Source organism: Athene noctua, chromosome 1 (assembly GCF_965140245.1).
Source record: "Athene noctua chromosome 1, bAthNoc1.hap1.1, whole genome shotgun sequence".
In the NCBI taxonomy this organism is placed as follows: Eukaryota; Metazoa; Chordata; class Aves; order Strigiformes; family Strigidae; genus Athene; species Athene noctua.
In genome coordinates, this window is record NC_134037.1 from 242583597 (window position 1) to 242605207 (window position 21611).

General features: G+C 39.5%; 1 protein-coding gene across 4 annotated transcripts in view; it reads left to right on the forward strand.

The window, feature by feature from the left end:
* The window catches only part of LNX2 (ligand of numb-protein X 2), a 59060-nt gene that overhangs the window by 14308 nt on the left and 23141 nt on the right, over positions 1–21611 (forward strand). For 2 of the 4 annotated variants that reach the window (XM_074914913.1, XM_074914932.1), the window contains exon 2: positions 16957–17475. In XM_074914913.1, the coding sequence (XP_074771014.1) occupies positions 17075–17475 (401 nt within the window). In that variant the 5' untranslated portion in view covers positions 16957–17074. Of the gene's footprint in view, positions 1–9603; positions 9862–16956; positions 17476–21611 lie in introns of those variants that run through there. The other 2 variants (XM_074914923.1, XM_074914942.1) reach the window with 2 other exon arrangements.

The following is a 21611-nucleotide window of genomic DNA, read 5'->3' on the forward strand; positions in this document are numbered from 1 at the left end:
AGCTGAAGCGAAGCTTTTCCCACATGAAGGAAAAGGGTGAAAACTGCAAAATGAGTTTACATGATCATCAACAGAAATATTTCACGGGGGCTTACAGAGGATCCCTTTGTATGAAAGTGGGAGAACTAAATAAACTAAGTCCCTACATGAGGCAATTGTTTGAAGTGGCATACCAATAACATTGGTTTTTTTCCTCCCAGCTCTTCTGCGTTTTTGAAGAGAGCATGGCAAAACCCCATCAAAAGGATTCAGAAAGGTTAAGGCCTTTATGATTGTCAGTGACTTTGAGGTTCTTAAATAAAGGCATTAAGTGGAGTATACTGTGACTGTATCATGGGCAGTACGTTGTTCTGTCACACCTTACAAAGTTAAAAACGTCTTGAGTTCAGAACATGTTTCCTTATATTTATGCACAACATAGAACAGCACAATCGCTCAGCTAAGTAAACAGGACATTTTCAATTATAAGGTGCCATTACCTTTGTGTGTTCTTGTCATTTATGACATCAGTGGGTGGTTAATTAAATTGCTCCTTTGGACTCTTCAGAAGGCTGTGTATTAATTGTATTTTAGTGGTGGTATGCACACTGCTCAACTTCTTCATGAGAGTAAAAGTTGTTTACCTCTTCCTTTGGAAATAGTACTTCTTTTCTTGAGGTTAGTATAATATGTGACTTTGTGGTGGGTTCTCTTTATTTCCAGTAAAATCTCATTATTCAGCTGCTCATTGCAATCATGTGGTATGTTTAGTTGAAATCAAATCTTAAAATCAGAATTTTCCTGCTGTAAAGCACTGCTAAAACTGCAGAGCCTGTGTGCTAAACCCTGTGTTGATGAAGGGAATAGGTTATCACTCAGGAGAATGTGCTTCCTTCAGCCATTTAGGGCTTTTGAAGACGGGCTCCTGAAGACAGTTTTGGGGCTCAGACCCAGAATTATGGTTCAGCCCATTGACTGAGCAGGCAGATCCTGACTGTCCTCCTCGACCTTCATCTGTAGTGAGAGCAGTGCTGGTGTTGGGGCTTTGAAGGGAACCTTGTGGCTGCAGAGCTGGGCTGGGCAGCAACTTCCGTGTAGAACGAGGGCTCTGCTTTTACCCCCTTCCTTTACTGTGTGGCATTTCACCACACCATTTAACAGTACAGCTAAGATCCCCTGTTAAAAATCTTGATATCTTAGAAAATGCCATTTCCAGACATGACTTTCTTTTTATTGTAATTAATGACACTTGTGTGCTAGAGGAAGCCCATGTAGGTGTAGTACTGGTGTGTTGACAGAGGAACTCTGTAGTCAGGATTGCTTTATATTTGTTCTCCAAATGAAATGGTGTATTACAGGCAAATGCTCAAATCCAAAGACAACGCCTCCAGCCTAGCATAAATATCATTGGCATCATCATTTTAGTGCTGCTGGAAATGTCTCTAGCAGAGTTCAAAAGTTTCCATGGTGCTCTCTAGGTCTTTGAAATATCATTGCAGGCTTTATCTCACAGAAAAGAGCAGGATGGGCCTTGCTTCTGATCAGACAATTTAGTAAATGGGTCTGGTGACCTCAACAGGGGTGATGTCTTGCCAGGCCATGCAGCTCTCCTATGAAGCAAAAGAACATCAGTCTTCTTCATTATGCTGTTTATTCAAGCCTGTTTATTTAAAACCATGTCAAGCCAAGAAGAGTCAAGAAAAACAGTTTTGGTACTTTTTCAGATGGGTAACTTACTTTGCAATCATGTTTTCTCAAGTGGAGGATGGTATAAAGACCACCCTGAAGTCTTCTGAAGCATCCACTGAGACTTCAAACTGAACCTTTTGCTGCTGCAGCGTACTTGTCTACTGCTGATTTATAGTGGTGTTTGTAGGTTTAGGGTTTTGTTTTTCATCTACTTTATGGAACTAAATGAAGGGAGAGGACGGTGTCTTGAGAGATATAGTGGTTATCGCATTTAGCCAGCTGTAAACTTTCCTGCGTGTCATTTGTATTATGTCCAGTATAATGGAAAAGTAATAACTAAGTATTCAATTTGAAAGTGGAATTATTGCAGTCCAATATACTGGACTTTATAATAGCTACTGTGGTTTGTAGTTTGTGAGTCTGCATATATGCAATATATAGAGTATTCGAAAAGCCAGGAAGTTAGTTAATATGAAAGAAAAACAGAATACCCTTTTTTTTTTCCTCCTTCTTTTTTTTTCTTCTTGTTTTTTAATTGACAAAAGCAGAGTAATTTCAGGATATAAAACTGACTTTCTCACTAAATACCCCTCTAGTATTGAGCTACTGAATTATAAAACTATACAGAATTTGAGACTTTTTCAGAAAGTATACGCAGTTTCAAGAACAGTTTCAACATTTCGTTTTAATTTTCTTGATAAAAAGCAGAATTTTCTTGAAGGGGGAGGAAAGAAAAATAATGTTATATAATTCAATTTATTGTTTTTCTTGCTTTACATAATATTCATAGCATGTGGAGAGCGTGACAGAGACTTGAAATGTCCTGTATGTGTTGTAAAGCCACTATATACATGGAGTTATTGTAAGTATTCCTGTGTGTTTGAAACCCACACATGCTTGCTGGGTGTGCTTACAAAACTGTGATGCGCTAGATGTAGTAGCACTGTTTCATTATGCATTCATGAGAAATTGCTGGGGACATTTTAGCCTGCTGTTAATGTTAGGTTTAGGATTTGAAAAGGACACAGTGTCAGTAAGCGCCTGCAGATCTTTTATGCTGGCTTCTGCTTCGGTTAGTATTTACTGAGCCACAGTTATTAGGGCTTCACTTGTATTTGTGTGAGGTTAGGTGATTAGATGAATTTACTGCTTTAAGTAAATCAAACCCCGAGAGCTGCTTAGTGGTTATAGGAGGGGCTGGTCCTGTTTTAATTACCCACCGGTGAATTAATTTGTATATACCAGCATGCCAACAACCTTTTTCCTTGAAGTTCCCTATTGTCATGTGATATCCCCTCCTCCAGGAGAACAACAGTATTTTCTTCTTTTCCTTTATGTTGGGCAGGTATGCTGTGGTCCCTCCTCGCCTCTGCTGGGATGGAATGGTAAGAAATGTAGGCTAAAAAGGTGATGAAGGGAAGGGGCTGTCATGCTCTGTGTTGCGGGTTTTATAGCATATCCTCAGTGCTGGCTGCTGGGGAATTGTACCTGGGTGTTTCTGGGGCTCCACTCGGCATTTTAAAGATGCTCTTCTTCAGAGGCTGGGCGCCGAGTGCTTAATTGCAGGTTAGACCCTGTGATGAGAATTACAAAGAAGAAACGAAGGGAATGCTTTCAATTCAGCTTGTTTCAAATGCAGACTATTCTAACCCAAAGTGTAAATTTCTGTTGAATTAGCTGGTTTGTGCTTTTGTTTTCTTTTTTTACATTTCTGTTTCTGAGGTTTTTTCCTAAATTATATGGTCCTCTGATATGTTGTATTTAACAGGTTGATGCTTTGCAAAATGTTGTGGTCAGGAATCTAAATTTCACTTGCATGAATACAAAGGCTCTTTCTGGTAATTTGCATGTAGGTATATGAATTTTTAAAGATAAAGAAATTTTAGCTTTGCTCAGCTGTAAAATTCAAGTTTAAAAAACACATGAATTACGTGAGATTTCTGACATCTTTGTAGTGAGAAGGTGAGAAAGGAGAAGTCAAATAAAAGGAAACATTTACACTGATATAAGCAGAGGTCAGCGTACATTCTGGCTGAAATTAAACTAGCATTCTTCTTTCTCATGGCTATTTGTATTATTTATAAATGCATGAGATGTGTATCGAGAGGGTGGCTGGGAAGTAAGCTCTTAAATGCGAAAGCTCTTTGGTCTCCTAGGATACGTGTGTAGTAATAGTTGTACAGTTATCCATAAGGTTTTCCAATAAGCAAAAACTAGTAAACTTCCAGGTAGCCTGTATAACCACCTTGAAAAAAAGCCTTCTCATTTCATTTTGTAGTGTGTGCAAACTTTAAGTAACACAAGTTCTCTGGTTAAGACTTTTTTAAAACCAAAAAGGGAGGATATACTTCTGAAAAACAGAAGATCATTCATGCATTTGTTTCTTTTTACTAAATCTGTTTTCAGGACTTATACAAAATAAAAATTAAGAGCTCTAGTGTGTCGGTATTTTGAAATAACTGTATTTAATGTTTTCAAGTGGAAAAGTTTGTCCCAGAAGAATTAATTCCTCTTTCGCTGTTTTACCAGGATTTGAGAAGGAGAGAAAGAGAAAAATGGGAGAGCAAGTGAGGCATCAGGTCTGGCTGTTAGGAGGGATTCTTAATTAAAGATTTGAAATTGTTGATGAGGTTCAGTGGTTTTGTTTGAGTATTTTCTTACCCTAAGCATACTGTGTACCAGTGTTTATGATAATGATTTGGGACGAGGTTTTATAGCTAGTTCATTGCATGCTTTGACCCCCAGTTTGCAGCTAAATAGGAATCTCTGAACCAAACCATCCCCTCGGTTACATTCATAAGTCAGAAAAGAGTCAGGAGGGCAATAGAGAACATGGGTCTCCAGCCAGCCAGAGTCCCAGCAGATGCGCTGTTCTCCAAATCCAGCATCCAAAAAAAAAAAAATCCATCTTTTATTGCATATGGGGAATGTGCAGTGATTTATTTTCATTTACTTAGTGAAAACACCCAAGATTTTTTGTAAACCCTTTTAGCTTTACATTTACTTCCATTTAGTAGTAGGGATTGGCTGAAGCTAAAGCAACATAACATGCTTTAATATCAAAGTAAGTATCAGTTCAGAATTTAACTTTACTGAAACTTCATGTTCAGTTAAACCGGTCTGTATGGACAAGCAGTAAATCCGAGTTCATATATTTCCAGTTCTGAAGTTTATAAAGGGAAATGTATGCAAATTACCTCTTTTAGATAAAGTATTCTATATTATTATGGTGACTTTTTAGTGTAACTTCTCAGTTCTGTGAAAGGTTTTACCTTTTCCATCTTAAAATTGTTCAGCTAGGATGGCCTTCTCAGGACGACTTCCCTTTTCCTATATGTTTTCTTTACATTCGCTCAATATATGGAGGCAGACTGGTTGCCTGTGATCTTATTTATTGTTTCTGTGTTATCATTCCATATGAGTGGTAATAAGAGACAGTATTGCTTGTAGTTGATACTGCTTTTAAAATAAGATGTCTCCTTTGAATGAAAATCTCATCATGTTCTTGACTGCCCTTTCTGGTTTCCAGACTGCACACAGAAAGGATAGGATGAAGCCTTTTAATTACCCTGTTTTCCTAGCTCTTGGTTCATTAAATTGGATTTATTAGCTTTTTAACTCAAAAAGCAGTGAAAATCAAGGCTGTTTCTTACTGCAGTACTTAACAGTTCTTTATAGAAATGTGAAAAGTAGTTTTTCTGACCCAAATGTCTGTCTAGTTGGAAACTAATAACTACAGAACAGGCTTTTTTTTTTTTTTCCTGTGGGTTCCCTCATACTCCTCTATACTACATGTTTGATGCAGAAGGGATACCTCATTTTCTGGGTGTTACTTAGCTTTTTAGCATCTCTGCCAGGTGAAGATGACTTGTGACGTAGTCTCTGACCCACTAGACCCTGTTTCTATGAGCTGCTGGACTGCTCTGAACTTGGTAGTATGAGTCATTTCTTACAAGATCTGGATTTTATGAACTGGCAGTTTGCAGGTGAACTTCTGAGTAATTCCTTCTGTTCTTGCTGATAGGAGCAGAGAAGCTTGGAAATATGATATTTCCAAATAGTTCATTGCATGCTAGTACCTTTGCATTAAGCTAACCTGGCCTTACCAACGCTGCTGCTGCTTCTGTATGAAGGGTAGGCAGGTGTCTACAGCAGTACGGGACCTTGTGCAGCATTTTTGAGGTCTCATCATCTTTGTGCACAGCACTGCTCCCTTTTCATGAAAAAGAGATACATTCCATGGGAATGTGAGTCTTTATCGCAGAGACAGCATAATCTTTTGGATTCATTTGCACAGCTCACAGTACAGTAAGAGTATTGTCTGTGATGGTTTCTGGCTCCTGGACAATATAGCAATTTAAAAAAAAAAAAAAAGGTTTATAAAGTTTAAAAAATGTTTCACCTAAGTATTTGGCATAAAATATGTGAAAGTGTTTAGCATGGGTTAGGAGAAAAAAAAATAGTATGGAAATAAATGAGAGTTAGAATTTTTTTATGTCTGTGAACCTAACCTAACTTGTTGAGAAGTGCTTGGTTTGGGAAAATGAGCATTGTGGTTAGGGAGTGCAAAGATGATGGGTACTCCGGAGGCTGAATCTTCTGCCTCTTAAAGACCTTTTTCCAAAAGCAATGCTAATGAAGTAATATTCTTCAAAGCAAGACTGGTATTTTAAGAGCTAGCTCTTTAGGGTTGAATACATAGAATAAATGAGGAAGTGAAAATTGTATCATCCCCCACAATCTCAAATGCAAAATTTCACCGTGCTGAGAAGAGATTGGACAGGGAGGAGGAGGAGGAGAAGGCTAGCTACTTCCCAGTGTAGCATGTTTCTGTCAGCTTCTATTGCTGGAACCCTTTTGACCATGAATACAGAAAAGTGGTGCCTGAAGTTAGAAATCTGAATGTCCTACCTGCTGGGGCTCTTCAGCACATCGCTCCTTTTCCACCCTCTTTCCCAAAAGTAGTGATCCAGAATTCCCTACTGATGTGAGTAAATGTCTTCTATATGTTTTGCAAATTCATGACTTAAGTATCTGAGATCTGAAATGCATTTTTCTTTCATAATTTTAGGCCTTTGGTTTTTTAACAACTCAGCTTTGGTCTGCTAGATGAGCATAATGGTCAGGGCCCTGATGCTTTCCCACTCCAGCGAACTACTTCTGACCCCTGTTTCCTTGTAGGACAAGTAGCCTTCTCTGAGCACTTAACCTTCTACTTTTATTGGGCAGTTTTATTCTAGCTTATTTATAGTTATATATATTAATATGTTACATATAATTTCTTCATATGGCTACGAGTGTGGTGTTTTACATAGGTGCTACCACTCACATGTCTTCAGTGCCATTTTTTTTCTTTGATTTTATTTTAATTTGTATTACTCACTTAGAATGTAAAGATTTTCATTTGTCTGCCTTTGTTTAGGAGTCTTACTTTTTTAAACAAAGAGGACAAGACAAGACTACCAAGTGGCCAGAAATGCTCTAACAGCAGTTCAGCACTCGCTCCTCCGTATTATTCATTCTGCAAGGGGGAAGTAGAAGATTGCTGCTTAGTATTTAGACATTGTCACTCATTTGAGCAGGACCTGTTGGCCTACTGTGTGTTACTATGCATCTTTACTAACATTTTCACTTGAATCTTGAAGGACTGTTTTTCAACAGGGCTGCTACTGAAGTAGTTTCTTTCTGAGAGCACTATCAGGATTCACAGGACACACTGCAGCAAGCTAAACTTTGCATCTCAGGCAGATAAATAACTGCACTATAAAAGCCTTCCTATCTAAGAGGTGCTGAAGTTCTAATTTTTAAAAATATATGTATATATATACTTAACATGCAGTCAGCTAATAGGGAAAGTAATTGACATAAACAAGTAGCAAACATGGTTAGGGGATAGAGAAATGTTTTAGGAAAAACATTTGGGGTTTTTGGGGGTTTTTTGTCATTCAGCAAATGTTGCCTCTACTCTTTCTTGGTGGTTCTGGAATTAAAAGGGCTGAAGTGGAGAATATACGATTCCTACAGTTGGACTAAAAACATATGCAGTGCTGTCTTTGCTTCCATATTCTTTGTCTCTGTCAAATCTGTATAACCAGACTTGACTTTACATAGTCAACTCAATGTCCACTTCCCTCTCTGAATCCTGTTTGGAGGCCCCAAATCAATTACTAGTCTACTATGTATGTAAAGACCTGTTTACATACAAAGTATTTAAATGTTTTTTTTATTCATGATATTTGTATATTTAAGACTACATCTTCTAGATCTAACGTTCTTGTTATGTAAATTCTGATGGTGTGTGGAGCCATTTATTTTCAGTACTGTGTACAGAGTACATCTATCTGAGGTATGGTACATGTACATATAGAAAAGATCTCAGTGTAAAGTTTTTATTTTCTGACAACTGTTCTACACAAAATAATATGGGCGTATTTTGTATAAATATAAAAGAGCATGAGGACAGGTCATGCTCTCCCTTTCCTGGGTGCTCAAAGCTGTGTCGGGCAGCTGTCTCTGTAAATAACCTTCTTACACAGATCAGAAGGAAAGTTCTCCCTGGAAATTAGGTGGAAATTAAGTTACGTACAGCAGCAAAGCAAAATGTCTTCAGCAGAGTTAATAGGGAAAAGCATGGCCATCACCCTAAAGCATTAAGAATTAAAGAACTTGCCTTTACGGTGGAGTTAATTCAAGTGACAGTTAGCAGATGACATTCTAACATCATTCCCCGTCATGCTGGGCTGCAGAACAAGTGGGGTGGTTTTGCAGGTGAACCAGTTACTCTGCATGCGGTACCCCTACTCATGAGCCAAGTCATGTCTCCTGGCTAATTTGGTCTGCTTGTAGGTAGCCTGAGTTAAATGCTCTTTTGACTGTGGACTAAAGAAGGCTTTTATTTTCTTCTTTTTGGAGAGTCTTGATGTGGTGATACTTGTTTTCTTTCATTAGGAGGAAAATAAGCAGTCTCTAGGCAGGGCAGACCAGTTTAGGGAATTGCCTTAGGTCTTCAAGTGGTGCTCTTAGGATGCTGTTTGGCAGGTTGAGGCTGGAGGCTGAAGCCACAAACCTTCTGTCTAGACCATCCTCTGCACTCTTTCTCTTGTACTTTCATGTGTCTTCCTCTGGCTGTGGGTTGTCATGGGTTCCCTGCAGCTGATGAGCACTTGCTCCCACAGAGGACTCTGCCTGCTTTCCTGCAGAGCAGGGCCAGTGTGTGGCTTATCATTTATCTGAGCTGTCTTTAAAGTGTGTCCTCTTATCTCTCTCACACAGATATTAGAAATCCTTATTTCAAGAGAGATTGTTCTTTTTTGTTAGCTTGGTAGGGGATAGCTTCATTTTTTTTCATGATTGGCTGAGCTAAAGAACTGCTTAGTAACAGCATAGCTTACCTTTCAAAATAGCTTTCCACCATCACTCAGGTTGTGGTTGATAGGGGGAACCAGCTGTAACATGTTATGCAAGGTGGCATATGCCCAAAGGAAGAGATGGAACTGGTGTTTCTCCCTGAAAATGTTTAGTCCTGCAATTTAACTACCCATAAAGTTCTTTTATCCTTCTTTTCACCCCTCCACCCCCAGGTTTCCTTTGTCATCAAAGCCATTTTGTGATTAATCCAAGTGTTGTTTCCCTGAATTTTCTCCATGCACACCTGTAGGGACGGGGGCTGGTTATACCGAAGAGCAGAAAAAGAGCTTCCTTATTTTCTTTGAATCGCTTCAGCTTCTTAAAATTTGAATTAATCACATCAAATTCTCTCTGTGCATACCCAGGAAGCAGCTACATTTAATCTAGTTAAGTGTTTTCTGCTCAGCCACGAAAGCCCCTGTTTCAGGGCAAAGTGCGTGGGGGAGGGCTTTCCAGAAGGTTTAGCATCTTGATGGACAGCTTTCTGCTGCCTTCATCTCTCCAAACAGAAAGGGTGTCACATATGGCAGGGACTGGTGGACAGATTGCACTGCAGAAAATAACTATGGTGGATAAGCAAATGTTTTACTCTTTCTTGCCTTTCTCCTCTGCTCCATCAGTGAGAAGAAAGCCTTGTTAATTGTCTCCTTGCAATGAATTTTTGACTGTTGGGGTACTTTTTTTGCTCCCACTGGATATAAAATCCAATGCATTACAATACAGGTAATGAGATACTGCTTTTGTTATGTTCTTTGGAAGGAAATTTCTCTTTGGCTCTACCAGCAGGTAAGTGTGGGTTATTTTCACTTTCATTTCACTTTGGGTTGGTTTTGTTTGGGGTTTTTTTTTTTCACTGCTGCAACATCCCAGAAGGGATTTAGGAGCTTGAAAGAAGTTTTGTGCAGAATTTTTTATACGCTCAGGCCTAAAAGTTGCAAACCTGCTTGGTTGTTGGGAGACCTGTGAGCGTCTTGAGCCCCCAGGCACTTGTCCCTCATTTGGTGGTTTCTGCAGTGGGGTGGCTTCTGACAGCAAGCAGGGTTAGCTCCCAGAAACAGGCCCTTCTCTTTCCACTTAGCAGAAAATTTAATGTAGCTACAGAAAATGGATTTTCCAAATTGTAAAGGTGGCCATCGCCTCTCTTGTGAAACAGGCTGACTGAGAAAGGTAAATATTTGTGAAAGTGGCTTCAAGTAAGGTGGGCAGCAGCAGCTGCCATGCCTGCAGAGAAAGGTGCAAGTTCAAGTTCTTTCTCCTCCAAGAGGTTCAAGCTTCCTGCAGGCCAGGAGAGCAGCCCAGCCATCCGAACCTGGGTGGCTCTCCTCTAGCTTGGCTCGTGTGTCTTTCTTCTTCCTTTTTCAGTGCTCATTTTGTTCAGTAGGAGTATGCAAAGTTTAATCTGTAGATGCGTAGATGTATCTTCATTAAAGATTCGTACTTGTTCTCCTTCTATTCTGATACAATTTATTGGATGTAGCTCTGTATTTGCTATAAAGAATGGGTATTTCATTTCAGAGACCTCTGTAAGATCACAATCCTCTCTTCCTTGTCTTGTTCGAGATTGATTTTACAAAAGTAAAGCTATTTTAATCTCCTGGTCCCAAAATAGAAGCCATTCCATTTGTGCTGTAGAAAATGGCTGCAGGATGATCTTTGTGTGTTTGAGCAAAACCTTCTGGCCACTTGTTTTATCTCCAGGCAGTGTGTCCTTCTCTTTCCTCCCATCATCTCCTGTTGTCGAGCATCCCTGGGTTTGAGGTGCTAGTTTTGGGAAATTGGCGTCATCCACCTTCTCTCCTGAGGTTGGATGGCCTTGCATTTTCCCTTGATTTCCCCTTTCTTTACATCTTTTCATTCCCTGTTGTGATGGTTGCTTGGACCCCTAAGCCTCCGTAGGCAGCCATGAGGCAGAGAGGGCAGCACAGACATTCTTCCTGGCAGTTCCCCCCCCATGTCTCTTACACGCCACTGTACAGTGGGGGGCCCTTAACATCTCAGCAGTAATTAAAGCCTGTAGCCCCCCGTTGCCATGGAAACTCAGCACTCCACAAATACTGAACACAACTTACAATCCTATTAATTTTCCCAAACTCTCCTTATTTGCGGGATTTAAGCAGGGTTTCATTTTGCAGCATGGAAAAATTAATAAATACCCAGCAAGGGGAGCCCGCGTGCACGTGTTTTTTAGGCTATTGCACCCCTGAGGTGGGGAAGGAAAACCATTGCTTATGACCTGTTGCCTTTGCAGCGATGATGCTACATGAACATCTGGTATAGGGCTGACACAGTGGCTGTGTGGGCACTGCTTTGATGGAGCAAAAAGACAAGTGCAGAGGCAAAAAAAGAATCTGCGAAGAGACGGTTTTACTGCAAGCCTGGCATTGCCTGTTTGTAGTTCAGTGAAACAAATTCACTGTTCAGGCACAATTTTATTTAGTTTGACTATAAAAATTCCCATCATTCTGCTGAACGACTTAAACACGGAAATTACGTTGCTTGTTGGCACAAAAAATAGGTGTATTGGATAATTGGCATGCGGTGACAGTGTGTCTGCAGCATTAGCAGAACTCTGTCCCAGTCTAATTGCTGTGCTCTGCTCATCTCTCGTAGGTTTTTTCCTGGCTTTGAGTTGCCAGATGCCATTTCTTTAACAACACTTTCAGCTGTTTGCATTTTCAAAAGAGGAAGAGTCTAACAGGATTACTGTCTCATAAACTTGGAGTAGAATTGAAATGGAGTTTGGTGTTTGAAGACAGTGCAGCCCTCAGTAGATATCAGTATAATTAACAGGGATATTGTAAAGTCAATACAAGTTGCTAGTTCTGCTTCACTTATTTGTTGTATGGCTTTAATATTAAAGCAGAGATTGTATCTAATGAGCTAGGTCACGCTTACTGGAAGATGTGAAATAACACTTTTCCCCTCTAGTGCTGTGTGTCAGCTATTTATTCTCATCATGTTTTTTATTACAGTTTCTGCTATCTTTTATTATTCCACTCGAGCTAGTGTCTGCTTTGAAAACAGTTGTGAATCATCGGTCTGATGCTGTAATTCCTCTGAAGGACACTGGACTAGGAACTAAGAACTAATGTTTAATTGGTTATGATGTGGTTTTGAGCAATGGATGTAACCACTGTCTAGTTTCCCCCTCCTGGGGCTTGTGTTAATCCACTCCTGACTGCTATTCACAGCCCTGGTGTTTGAACAAGGCAGGGGAAGAGATCCTTCATCACTAACTTGGGCGCTCAGGTGCCATGGACATGGAGAACAGACTTCAGAAATCCTGTGACATTTTAAAATTAAGCCAACCTTTCCTGAAATCCAGTGTGATGACCATACTGTTATTCAGAATTATTAATTGATAAACATTATGTGTTGTCTTGCAAGTACAAATCTGACTGACCATGAAATGACTGCCTGACTTCAGGGTCATTTGAAACCTTCACTGTGGCTGTTAGAGCTTCTCTCCATACCCTCCCTTCCCCACTGCGGGGGGGATAAGAAAGGGATATGCTGAGGCATTCCTGTGCTGCCAGCAGGCAACAAAATTTTGAGCCATCAGGGATGAGAAGCAGCAGCCAGTGCCTGGTGGCCTCGAATTGAGAGGAAACACAGGTGGACATTTTCTCACCTGCAGTTGGTTTAAGCTACACAGTATAAATTAAACATTGATTCAGTGGTTAGATACATCACGGTGAGATGTCCAGTTTGGCTTAGAAAGTTGTTGGCCACAGAACTGAGACATGATCTGTGTCCCAGCTGTTTTGGGATACAGGGACACTAGAGTCCAGCAAAGGGGCAGGGGTGTCATTCATCAAAGGGTGTTATTTTGACCTTTGCTTTTGGTTGAGGAAATGGCATAGGGTCGTAAACAAAACAGGAAATTGTGGTATATTAAAGATAACTTCTAGAGATTCGTTCATGAGTGGGTATTTTCCTTAGTTGTTTGCTTCTGGGGTATAGTCAAATATTTTTGTAAAATTTTGAACAGTCAGTTAATGGGCTCTAAATCTTCAGGATTTTAATAAGATAATTTAGAAATAGATTAGAAATTAATTAGAAATTTATTTAGAAATAAATTGAGAGCATTCATTGCAAAATACGTATTTCCATTAGCTTCAAACTGAAACTAGTGTTAATTATTTGTGACATGTAAAAAAAGACAACCATAGTAAAAAGGCTAAGGTACTGCTACAGTTCTGGTTTGCTAGTGGGTTTTGGGGTTATAGTGCCCATTCAGACAGAAAGAATAAACATCATGAAATCTGATGTAGGTATAAAGCCTGACGTCTTGTGCTTTTGTAAAAATGTGTCGAGCTTCTCCGAAGAATGTTAGTTGAATCAGTAAGTCAGAACTAGAGCAGGCCTAAGGATAAGGCTGTCTTTTTTTAGCCTAAAATCGCTCTAATGCACAGTCCCATTAAATAAAATAAAAATTTGCGGAGTTGGATGTCCAGTCTTGTCCAGTTCCCAAGTGGATTGTGATTTAAAACTGAAAGCAGGGCACCACCTGCACTGTTTGGATGTTGTAATGAAGTCCCAGGAGAATTATTTTCTATGACTTGAGTAACAGGCCTGGCTGGCTCTTTTACCTTCTTTGTAATTTTTATAATTCTGACTATTTTTCCTGTTTGCAGCTTTCCTGAGCTGATATTGTCCTGTGGAGCTGGTGATCTGCAGTGATATGAGATATGGCACATAATATAAGGGATACATAAATGGGGTTGAAGTAGGATAATGGAAATGGCAGTGCTCTGCTATTGTGGATTTCAGGGATATAGTGCTTTACATCAATGAAATTCAGACCCTGCCTGCCATCCCAGTTGTTGCTCAGACCACAAACATTGTGTTTGTGGACTTTGTAAATCAGTTGAAATTCTGCAGTGGGAATAGCCTGTAAAAAGTCTTGGAATTTATAATTAGGCAGCTGTGGTATATAATCAATACAAATCCTGGTGACTGATTCCTCAGTCACAGAACAAGCTTGCCCCACATGCTGCACAGCAGTGAAGGAAGTAGCAGTGCAAAAGTGAAGAAATCTCGATGGGGTTTTTCTTGTTTGGAGTTTGGTGGTTTGTGAGTGGTTTTGGGCGGTAGTAGTGGGGTTCTGGGATTTTGGTTATTTTTTTAAATCTTCATGTTTTTATCACTATTTCTTCTGCAGCTCTCAGAAGAGAGGTGGTGGAAAGGTGGTCACATCAGCTGCAGAAAAGCTGTTGGGTTTAGTTTATATGATATTTATTGATGGTTTAAGCTAACAGGGCACTGTCGGTGCTGAGAAGCAGCTAGAGGCAATGTCAGCCACCAGCAGAAGCAGCTTTCCCTGGCCTGAGGTGGCATCTTCTCAGCAGGCACAGCCAAGGGCGCTTGTCTCTGCACCAGCAGCGTTAAGACACTGCGATGAGGCAGTTGTAGGAATGTGTCTGTCTGGTCACCTCCTTCAGTGGGGGGCAATAGAGAGTGACTGCCTGTGTTTCACTGAGGACAAACTCTTGTGATTTCAGTAAATAGAACTTGTCTCTGGATATACCTTCCCTAAGAAAGAAGGCTTGAATTATCATGACGAAACATGGTGGTGAAAGGCTGATCGCTCTATAACTGTTCTTATTTTACTTTTTGTTCAAAGCTTATAGTATGCTATTTTAAAAAGTTTTTAACACACAGAAGGATTTAGTTGCAACATTATAAAAGAGGAGTGCAGGGATCTTTGACCATAGCAAGTATCTCATGGGTATATTTACTGTACGACACTGCCAGGTGCTCTGTAGCAGACTGTCTTGTGAGTCACTTTGACTCCAAAGGATAGAAATACTAGAAGCCTTCAAGAAGGTGAATTTAGGATGCTCACTGTCAGGGGTCCATAACCAGAGCTCTGTAACTGCAATGCACAGAATGGTCCCTGGTTTCTTCTGTAGCCTTGCTGATGTAGGACTTGCTCCTTTCTTGGAACCTTGGTTACTTGGAGAAGGAGGAATAGTCCTGGTCATAGTCAGTAGTAGGAGTGGGTCTAGCATTTGGGCAACACACTCTTAAAATGGCTTTATCTGCTCATTCTGCATGTCCCTTTCTTCTGTCCTGCCTGTTGGTGTTGCAGGTACCCCCAAGTACAATACATGCCATGTGTTCCTCTCCTGGTGCCCTAAACTGCAAAATAATTTGGTAAAGTCACAAATCAATAGTGTTTTTCTACAACATTTATCTGGTTTATTTTGCATTACATAAAGAACAGCCATTAGATGTGCCTCATCCCTTCTGTGTTAATCCTGTAGCATGAACGCAGAGTGAGAGAGCTGCAGTTTGAGCACAAGGGCCCCATGCGCTGCTCTCCTTATCTGCTTTCCAATCCTTGAACTCTTACATAATATGTTTAAGACTGTTTTTTGAGTAATCTCTTTTGGGGCCTCATTTTGCATTCTTAGTCTCCCGTAAAGAACTGTTGTGCTCTTCCCTCGTGAAATGCTTTCCAGAAGGTGCACATTATCTACTACGAGGCAGGGCAATTTCCACAGCAGAATAGATGCCTGGATTACAAATTACTATTTAATCCTTTTTGCGTCAAAGGATATAATAATCCCTGTAAAATGTGCTCTAAGTCTTGTGCTTGACTGGGTGAGGTTAAGGGGCAAAAACCAAAACAGAGTTTCTCTTAAAAAGTAAGACACAATGAAATGCATGAGTTCCACATGAATTTCAGAACATATTTATGACTACATTTCAGCAGCTAAAAATAAAGCTGATGGGATGGTACCTAGACTAGAAGTTTTCATTTCTTGATTTGCTTGCTACTATGCTAGAATAAAATAAGTGTCTGTCATAACTGTTGCTTGCTGAATTGCAATAAAGAATTTAGACACAAAGTAAGCATTGCTCAAGTTTGATATATCCCCCCCCCCCAAACATTTACCAAAACTAATGAATGAGGGGGTCTCTTAAGAACATGATAAAAGTTGGTTTATTTTCTAAATCATCCCATTAAGAGTGTCAAGCAATGTGATTTTGTAAAGGGTAGAAGGGTAAATAAGGTCGGGAGGGGTAAGGATTTAGTGTTTCAAACTGCAGACTAATGGCTGCATAGTTTCCTGACCAGGCAGCTATTTTAAGAGGGGCAAATTTTAATAACTTACGAAGTTTAGAAAATAAATCCAGTGGTGACAGATGTACAGTCCTTTGAGTGATGTGATTGTCATAGTAAGTATGCTGTAATTTTCTTAGATAAAAAGCAAAACAGGTTAGTTGTTTGGAACCAATAGCTTCATATGCTAAGTTTATATTTTTATTACTGGCCTGTGTACTACATCAAATGTGATGTACTATATAGAAGCCTCTTACTTTGTAGCAACCCACAGAGAAAACCTGAAGGTAAGTGGGGACATATATGCAATATTACTAATGGAAAAGAACAGGGTAAGCGGTTTGTTGTGGTTATTTTTATGCAGTGTATTTAGAACTTTAATGTGTAATATTCTACATTAGTAGTCAAAATCTAAAAAAGAGTAGGACCAGATTAAAATCATAATCTCATATTAAAGAACACATTCAATTACTTGGTCATATAACCATTATTTCACAATAGGGTATTTTTGTGCTAGACGCTAATTGCATGCTTCTAGTGTGACATTGCATAATGTGGTGTCCTTGCTGTCACAAACTGGTCATCTTGCAGGTGAAAACTGCAGTGCAGAAGCTGTTATGAAGCTGTAAAACATTCATGTTGTAAAAGGAATAGTACTTAAAGATTTTTTTTTGCTATTGCTCTCTTTTGTGACAAATTTACAGAAAACAGGAATACTCTCTTAATCTATCTAGCTGTTTTGTTTAAAAGTTCTGACAAGAACTTTCATAGTTCATGCAAAATGAATAGTTTTTCTTTATTTGTTGCAGAAAATGACACTTGACTGAAGAGCATAAGTCACCCTGGAAGAAGTTGCTTCCCTCTGAGCTTTACATGAGCAGCCCCATTCTATGAGGAGGAGGATCTGTCAGCCGCCTTAGCTGTACAATGGGGACTACAGGTGATGACATGGCTTCGGTGGAGCAGAATGCCTCCTTGAACCCTCTGTGCTTTGAGTGTGGCCAGCAGCACTGGACAAGGGAGAACCACCTCTACAACTACCAGAACGAAGTGGATGATGACTTAGTCTGCCACATTTGCCTTCAGCCCTTGTTGCAGCCATTGGACACTCCCTGTGGACACACTTTCTGCTACAAGTGCCTAAGGAACTTTCTGCAGGAGAAGGATTTCTGCCCGCTGGACCGAAAAAGACTCCATTTTAAACTCTGCAAAAAATCCAGCATTCTTGTTCATAAACTGTTAGACAAGCTATTTGTTTTGTGTCCCTTCTCTTCTGTGTGTCAGGAAGTCATGCAGCGATGTGACCTGGCAGCACATCTCAAGAACAGGTGAGCAGTGCAGATGTTTGCATTGCATGTTCCTTACATGCTTGGTAGGGCAGTTTGAGTAGCAGTAGAAATTGGGGGCAGGAGAAGGGAGAGGGCTGGTGGTCTTTAAATTCACAGTAGAAGACCGTAGGAAATGGTCAGTCTGTAACTGTGCACAACTAGAGTACTGTATCCCGTTTTGGACATGGCACCAGAAATAGTGAAGGAACACTTGGAGAGAGTCATGGGGAGAATGACATGATTCATTAAAGGTCTCAAAAACATGATTTAGCAGAAAAAGTTAAAGAAAGTGAGGGTTGTTCGTGATAGGGAAAAAAAAAATTAGAGATATGCAAACTCTGTCTGCAAACAGGAAGGAAATAGTACAATAGTAACAACGGGGGTTTAGTTCAGATTTTGGGAAAAAAGCATTTGTAGTTGTCTGGCACTGGCGTAGATTGATTGGGTGGTGGTTGTGTATTCCCTGCTTTCAGAAGTGTTTGCGAACATGTTAAACCAATCTTTATCTGGAACAGTTATGGCAGAATTGATTCTACTTTGTTAGGCACATGGACAGGGTATCTCTCAAGACTCCTGCAAGACCTATTTTTCCCTGTTTTTAAAAAAAAAACAGTTTACTGAACAGTTTGATGCTGTCATGCGAGTGTTGCAGTTTCTAGGGATGTGTGTTTGTTTTGACTGCTTATAGAATGCTTCCAACACCCTGTTAATTTGGTAGAAACTCATCAGTCCGCACCTGTGGGATGTTTTGGTGCAGCTTTCATAAGTAATTTTGAGTCAGAGAGAAACATTCCAATATTACCTGTTTAGGATCTTATTTTGAACTGTTAATAATTTTATAGTTCTTCTGCATTATGCCATCCTACCCTAAATATTTAAATATGGAAAGGAGGTCATGATAGAATAAGGAAATAAGATTAATATAACGTCCCACATGATCCTTAGGGTCCCTTCCAACCTGGTATTCTACCATTCTGTGATTATCAAATTCAGATAGAATGATACTTCATATTGTGCAGACCAGTGTACTTTGTTCTTCCAGAAAAGGAATTGCCTCTATACCATGTGTGTGGTAATGTGCCTACGTGAAGGTGTTTCTTCTCTGTAAGGCCGTGCCATTTTTCTAATGGAAAAATGTTAAACTTGTTTTGAGGATTATGTTTGACTTCTTTTGTATCCTCTATAGGTTGGAGAATATTTTCAGTAAATAGATATATTTTTTTTAATCGTTAGCTGTTTCATTACACGAGTCATGAACAAAAACTTGGATATACCACTTATGTTAAAGCTAAAATATGGTGGAATTAATGAGTCAGGGCTAAAAAAATGATTATGCATATCTATACCAACTAACTTTAAACATTTCAGAGATTTATGAAATTTCAAGAGGAGTACAGTGAAGAATTTATGTAGAGAAGGAAAGCGTGTGTTCAAAGGAAATGCATCTGACTTGAAAGGATCCAGTTCGGGTGAATTGTGTCTGCTACCAGGAAATACTCCTTGTGTACAACTCAATGCTATTTGAAAACGTATGTTGATTTTGCAGAGAAAGGTTTCAGAGAAGTACATAAGTGTCCCTGCAAAAATAATAAACCTGGAACAATAAGCGTTGCACATATCCATTGTACATAAAAGGCACTAGGAAAATACAGTTCAATATGTGAGCTTTTGTCAGCAGCTTTCGTAAAAACAAGCATGTTGTCTGGCGACTCTGCAAAAATGAATGATAAGAGTCCTAACTCTTCTGGTCTCCTCAGTCATCAACTTAGATGAGATCTTTTCATTTCCATGACTTCATCATGTGCTTTGTTCTTACCTCCTTTGATACTCTTTTTTTCTTTTTTTTTTTTTTTTTTAAACCAGCCTGCATAAATTTCAGCCCTTGCCCATTTCGTGAGGGTGTTTTCATGGTTTGATAGTCTTACCTGTGCCAGCTCTTTGGGCAGAGCCCTCCACATTGAGATTGAAAACCCTGGGCCTGGAGAGAAGGACAGTAGTGGTTGCAGTGGGACGGGGAGATGTTTCCTTTCCTGTCGCCCTCCCCAAAAGGGGGGTAGTATTAGCTGTGTGACTTTTCCACCCACCCTCAGTCTGATCCAGTGACACTGGCAGCCTCTCAGATGGAAAAGTTCTTTGTAGAGGTGCATGGGTCTACCCCATGAACTTCTTTCCAAGTCTTGGTCTTTGTTGGTTTGGAGACTCTTGGAGATCATCTTTAGGTGGAGGGTGACATTGTGGAGGAGATTGTTTAGGAGGCAGGTGTGGTGTGGGTATGTGTGCAGGCAAGTGCTCCACAGAGAAGGGGAAGAGAGCAGCCATTGCCTGCCTTGGAAACATTTTGTTCGTGTACATATTTCCAGCATGCCCTCTTTCTTCTTCCCCACGTCCTGAAGGCTTCTGGGGATTCAGAGCCTGGGAAGACCTTGAGCATGCAGGACATGCAGCAACACAGCACACCATGGTGAGCCTGGAATTGCCTGGGTTTTATTTGTTGTTGTACCCCCACCATGAATATACACGTGTGGTGTCAGTGTCAGGGAGGTATGGGGACTTATGAGGAGCCTTTCTCTGTATTTTTTTTCCTTTTTAAAAAAAATTTCTCCATATGGTTTCTGTGTTAGCTTAGGCTCTTGCTTGTTTCCTCCAGGCAAGAAATTTCTGATCTATATGATGACTTGGAGGTGGTGAGGAAACCTAACTGTTTGTTCCACTTATAATCCTAACATTAAATTAATTTGATTTTAATAAAAGGCAAAATGCTAGCAAGACTCCTGCTACATATTTGATTCATTTTCTGGTTTCCCACTGTTGTATCCCTCACCTCTTCAGTCCACTTTTCTTGGCCTTGTTTTACAACAGGGCCACGTAATTTACTTCTACATGGAACACTGTGTATGCTCTCTCTAGGTATCTCTAAAATACTAATTTGCTTAATACACAAGCTTATTTTGAAATCCAAGAGAGCTGAGTCACTAGCTTTTCCTGTTTGTCGGCTGGAAAAAAGCTTTCAGTTGCAGAAGGCTGCTCATTTTCAATTCTGTCTGTTGTCCTGGGATGCTGATATGCATTTTGAGTATTTTGATTTACAGTTTTCAATTAAGTTTATGTGCAAACATCTGAACACCTGTAAATTATCATTGCTGACATAAATGATAACAACAACTGCATAGTTTGAATTTGATTTTATATGGATTAGTGAATCCAGTAAAATTCTACTACTCATCATTAAATGTAGGAAAGAAGTATAAAATTCAGTATTATTATAATTTTTAGCATAGATTAATATAAACAAGTCTCAGCAAGCCCTTACATGAGCTAGTTTCTATTTCTAAGAAATACAGTATGGTTGATTAGTTTTCACTGTCTAAAAACATTCACAGTCAGGTTTTCTAGTGTTGTTTTAATCGGCTCCATTTGAGCATAAAAGGAGGAAGAAAATGTCATTGTATCTACCACGCACCTTGCAGTGTAAGGTTACTGCAAGCTGCTCCAGCAAGGAGATGAGAGGCACGAAACACAAACTTGATTACTTCATGGTCACTAATGGCACTCCATGATTCCTCGTTGCATAAAGAAAATATTCTTGATCTAGCAGTCTTTCAGTTTCATCACATTCACTTGGAAACTGTGGTTTTCAAAGTTAATACACATAATCTGATTTAAAGGAGAAAAATATGAGTAATGCTGAGTTGTATTGTTTTTCCCAGTCACTTGGTACAGAAGATTTATTAATATTTAGTAAACTAGGTGCCAATTCCACTTCTAACTATCAAATGTAAATTTATCAAAAGGAAATCTTGACCAAAAAAAATTGAGCTTTTCTGTGTATGATTTTAATTCAGTTAATTCTTCTAGATTATTCAGATTTGAAGATACTTCATTGTACAAAAACATGCTCTGAAATTTGCACAACTTTTTTAATGAGTGTTAGGTATTGTGTTTATGTATTGCTTTTGAGCTGAGCTTCAGTTTTCGCCTCCTATATTCTCCTATGATAGAGGATCTATCATTTTGCATGGAGACATTCTTCCAGATGATTTAGTGTTGAGACCAGCATTCAAGTCAATTTTATGTCAAGTTAAGTTTGAACTTTATATACAATTGTATTTTCTGGAATTGAAGAAATTACTGAGCTG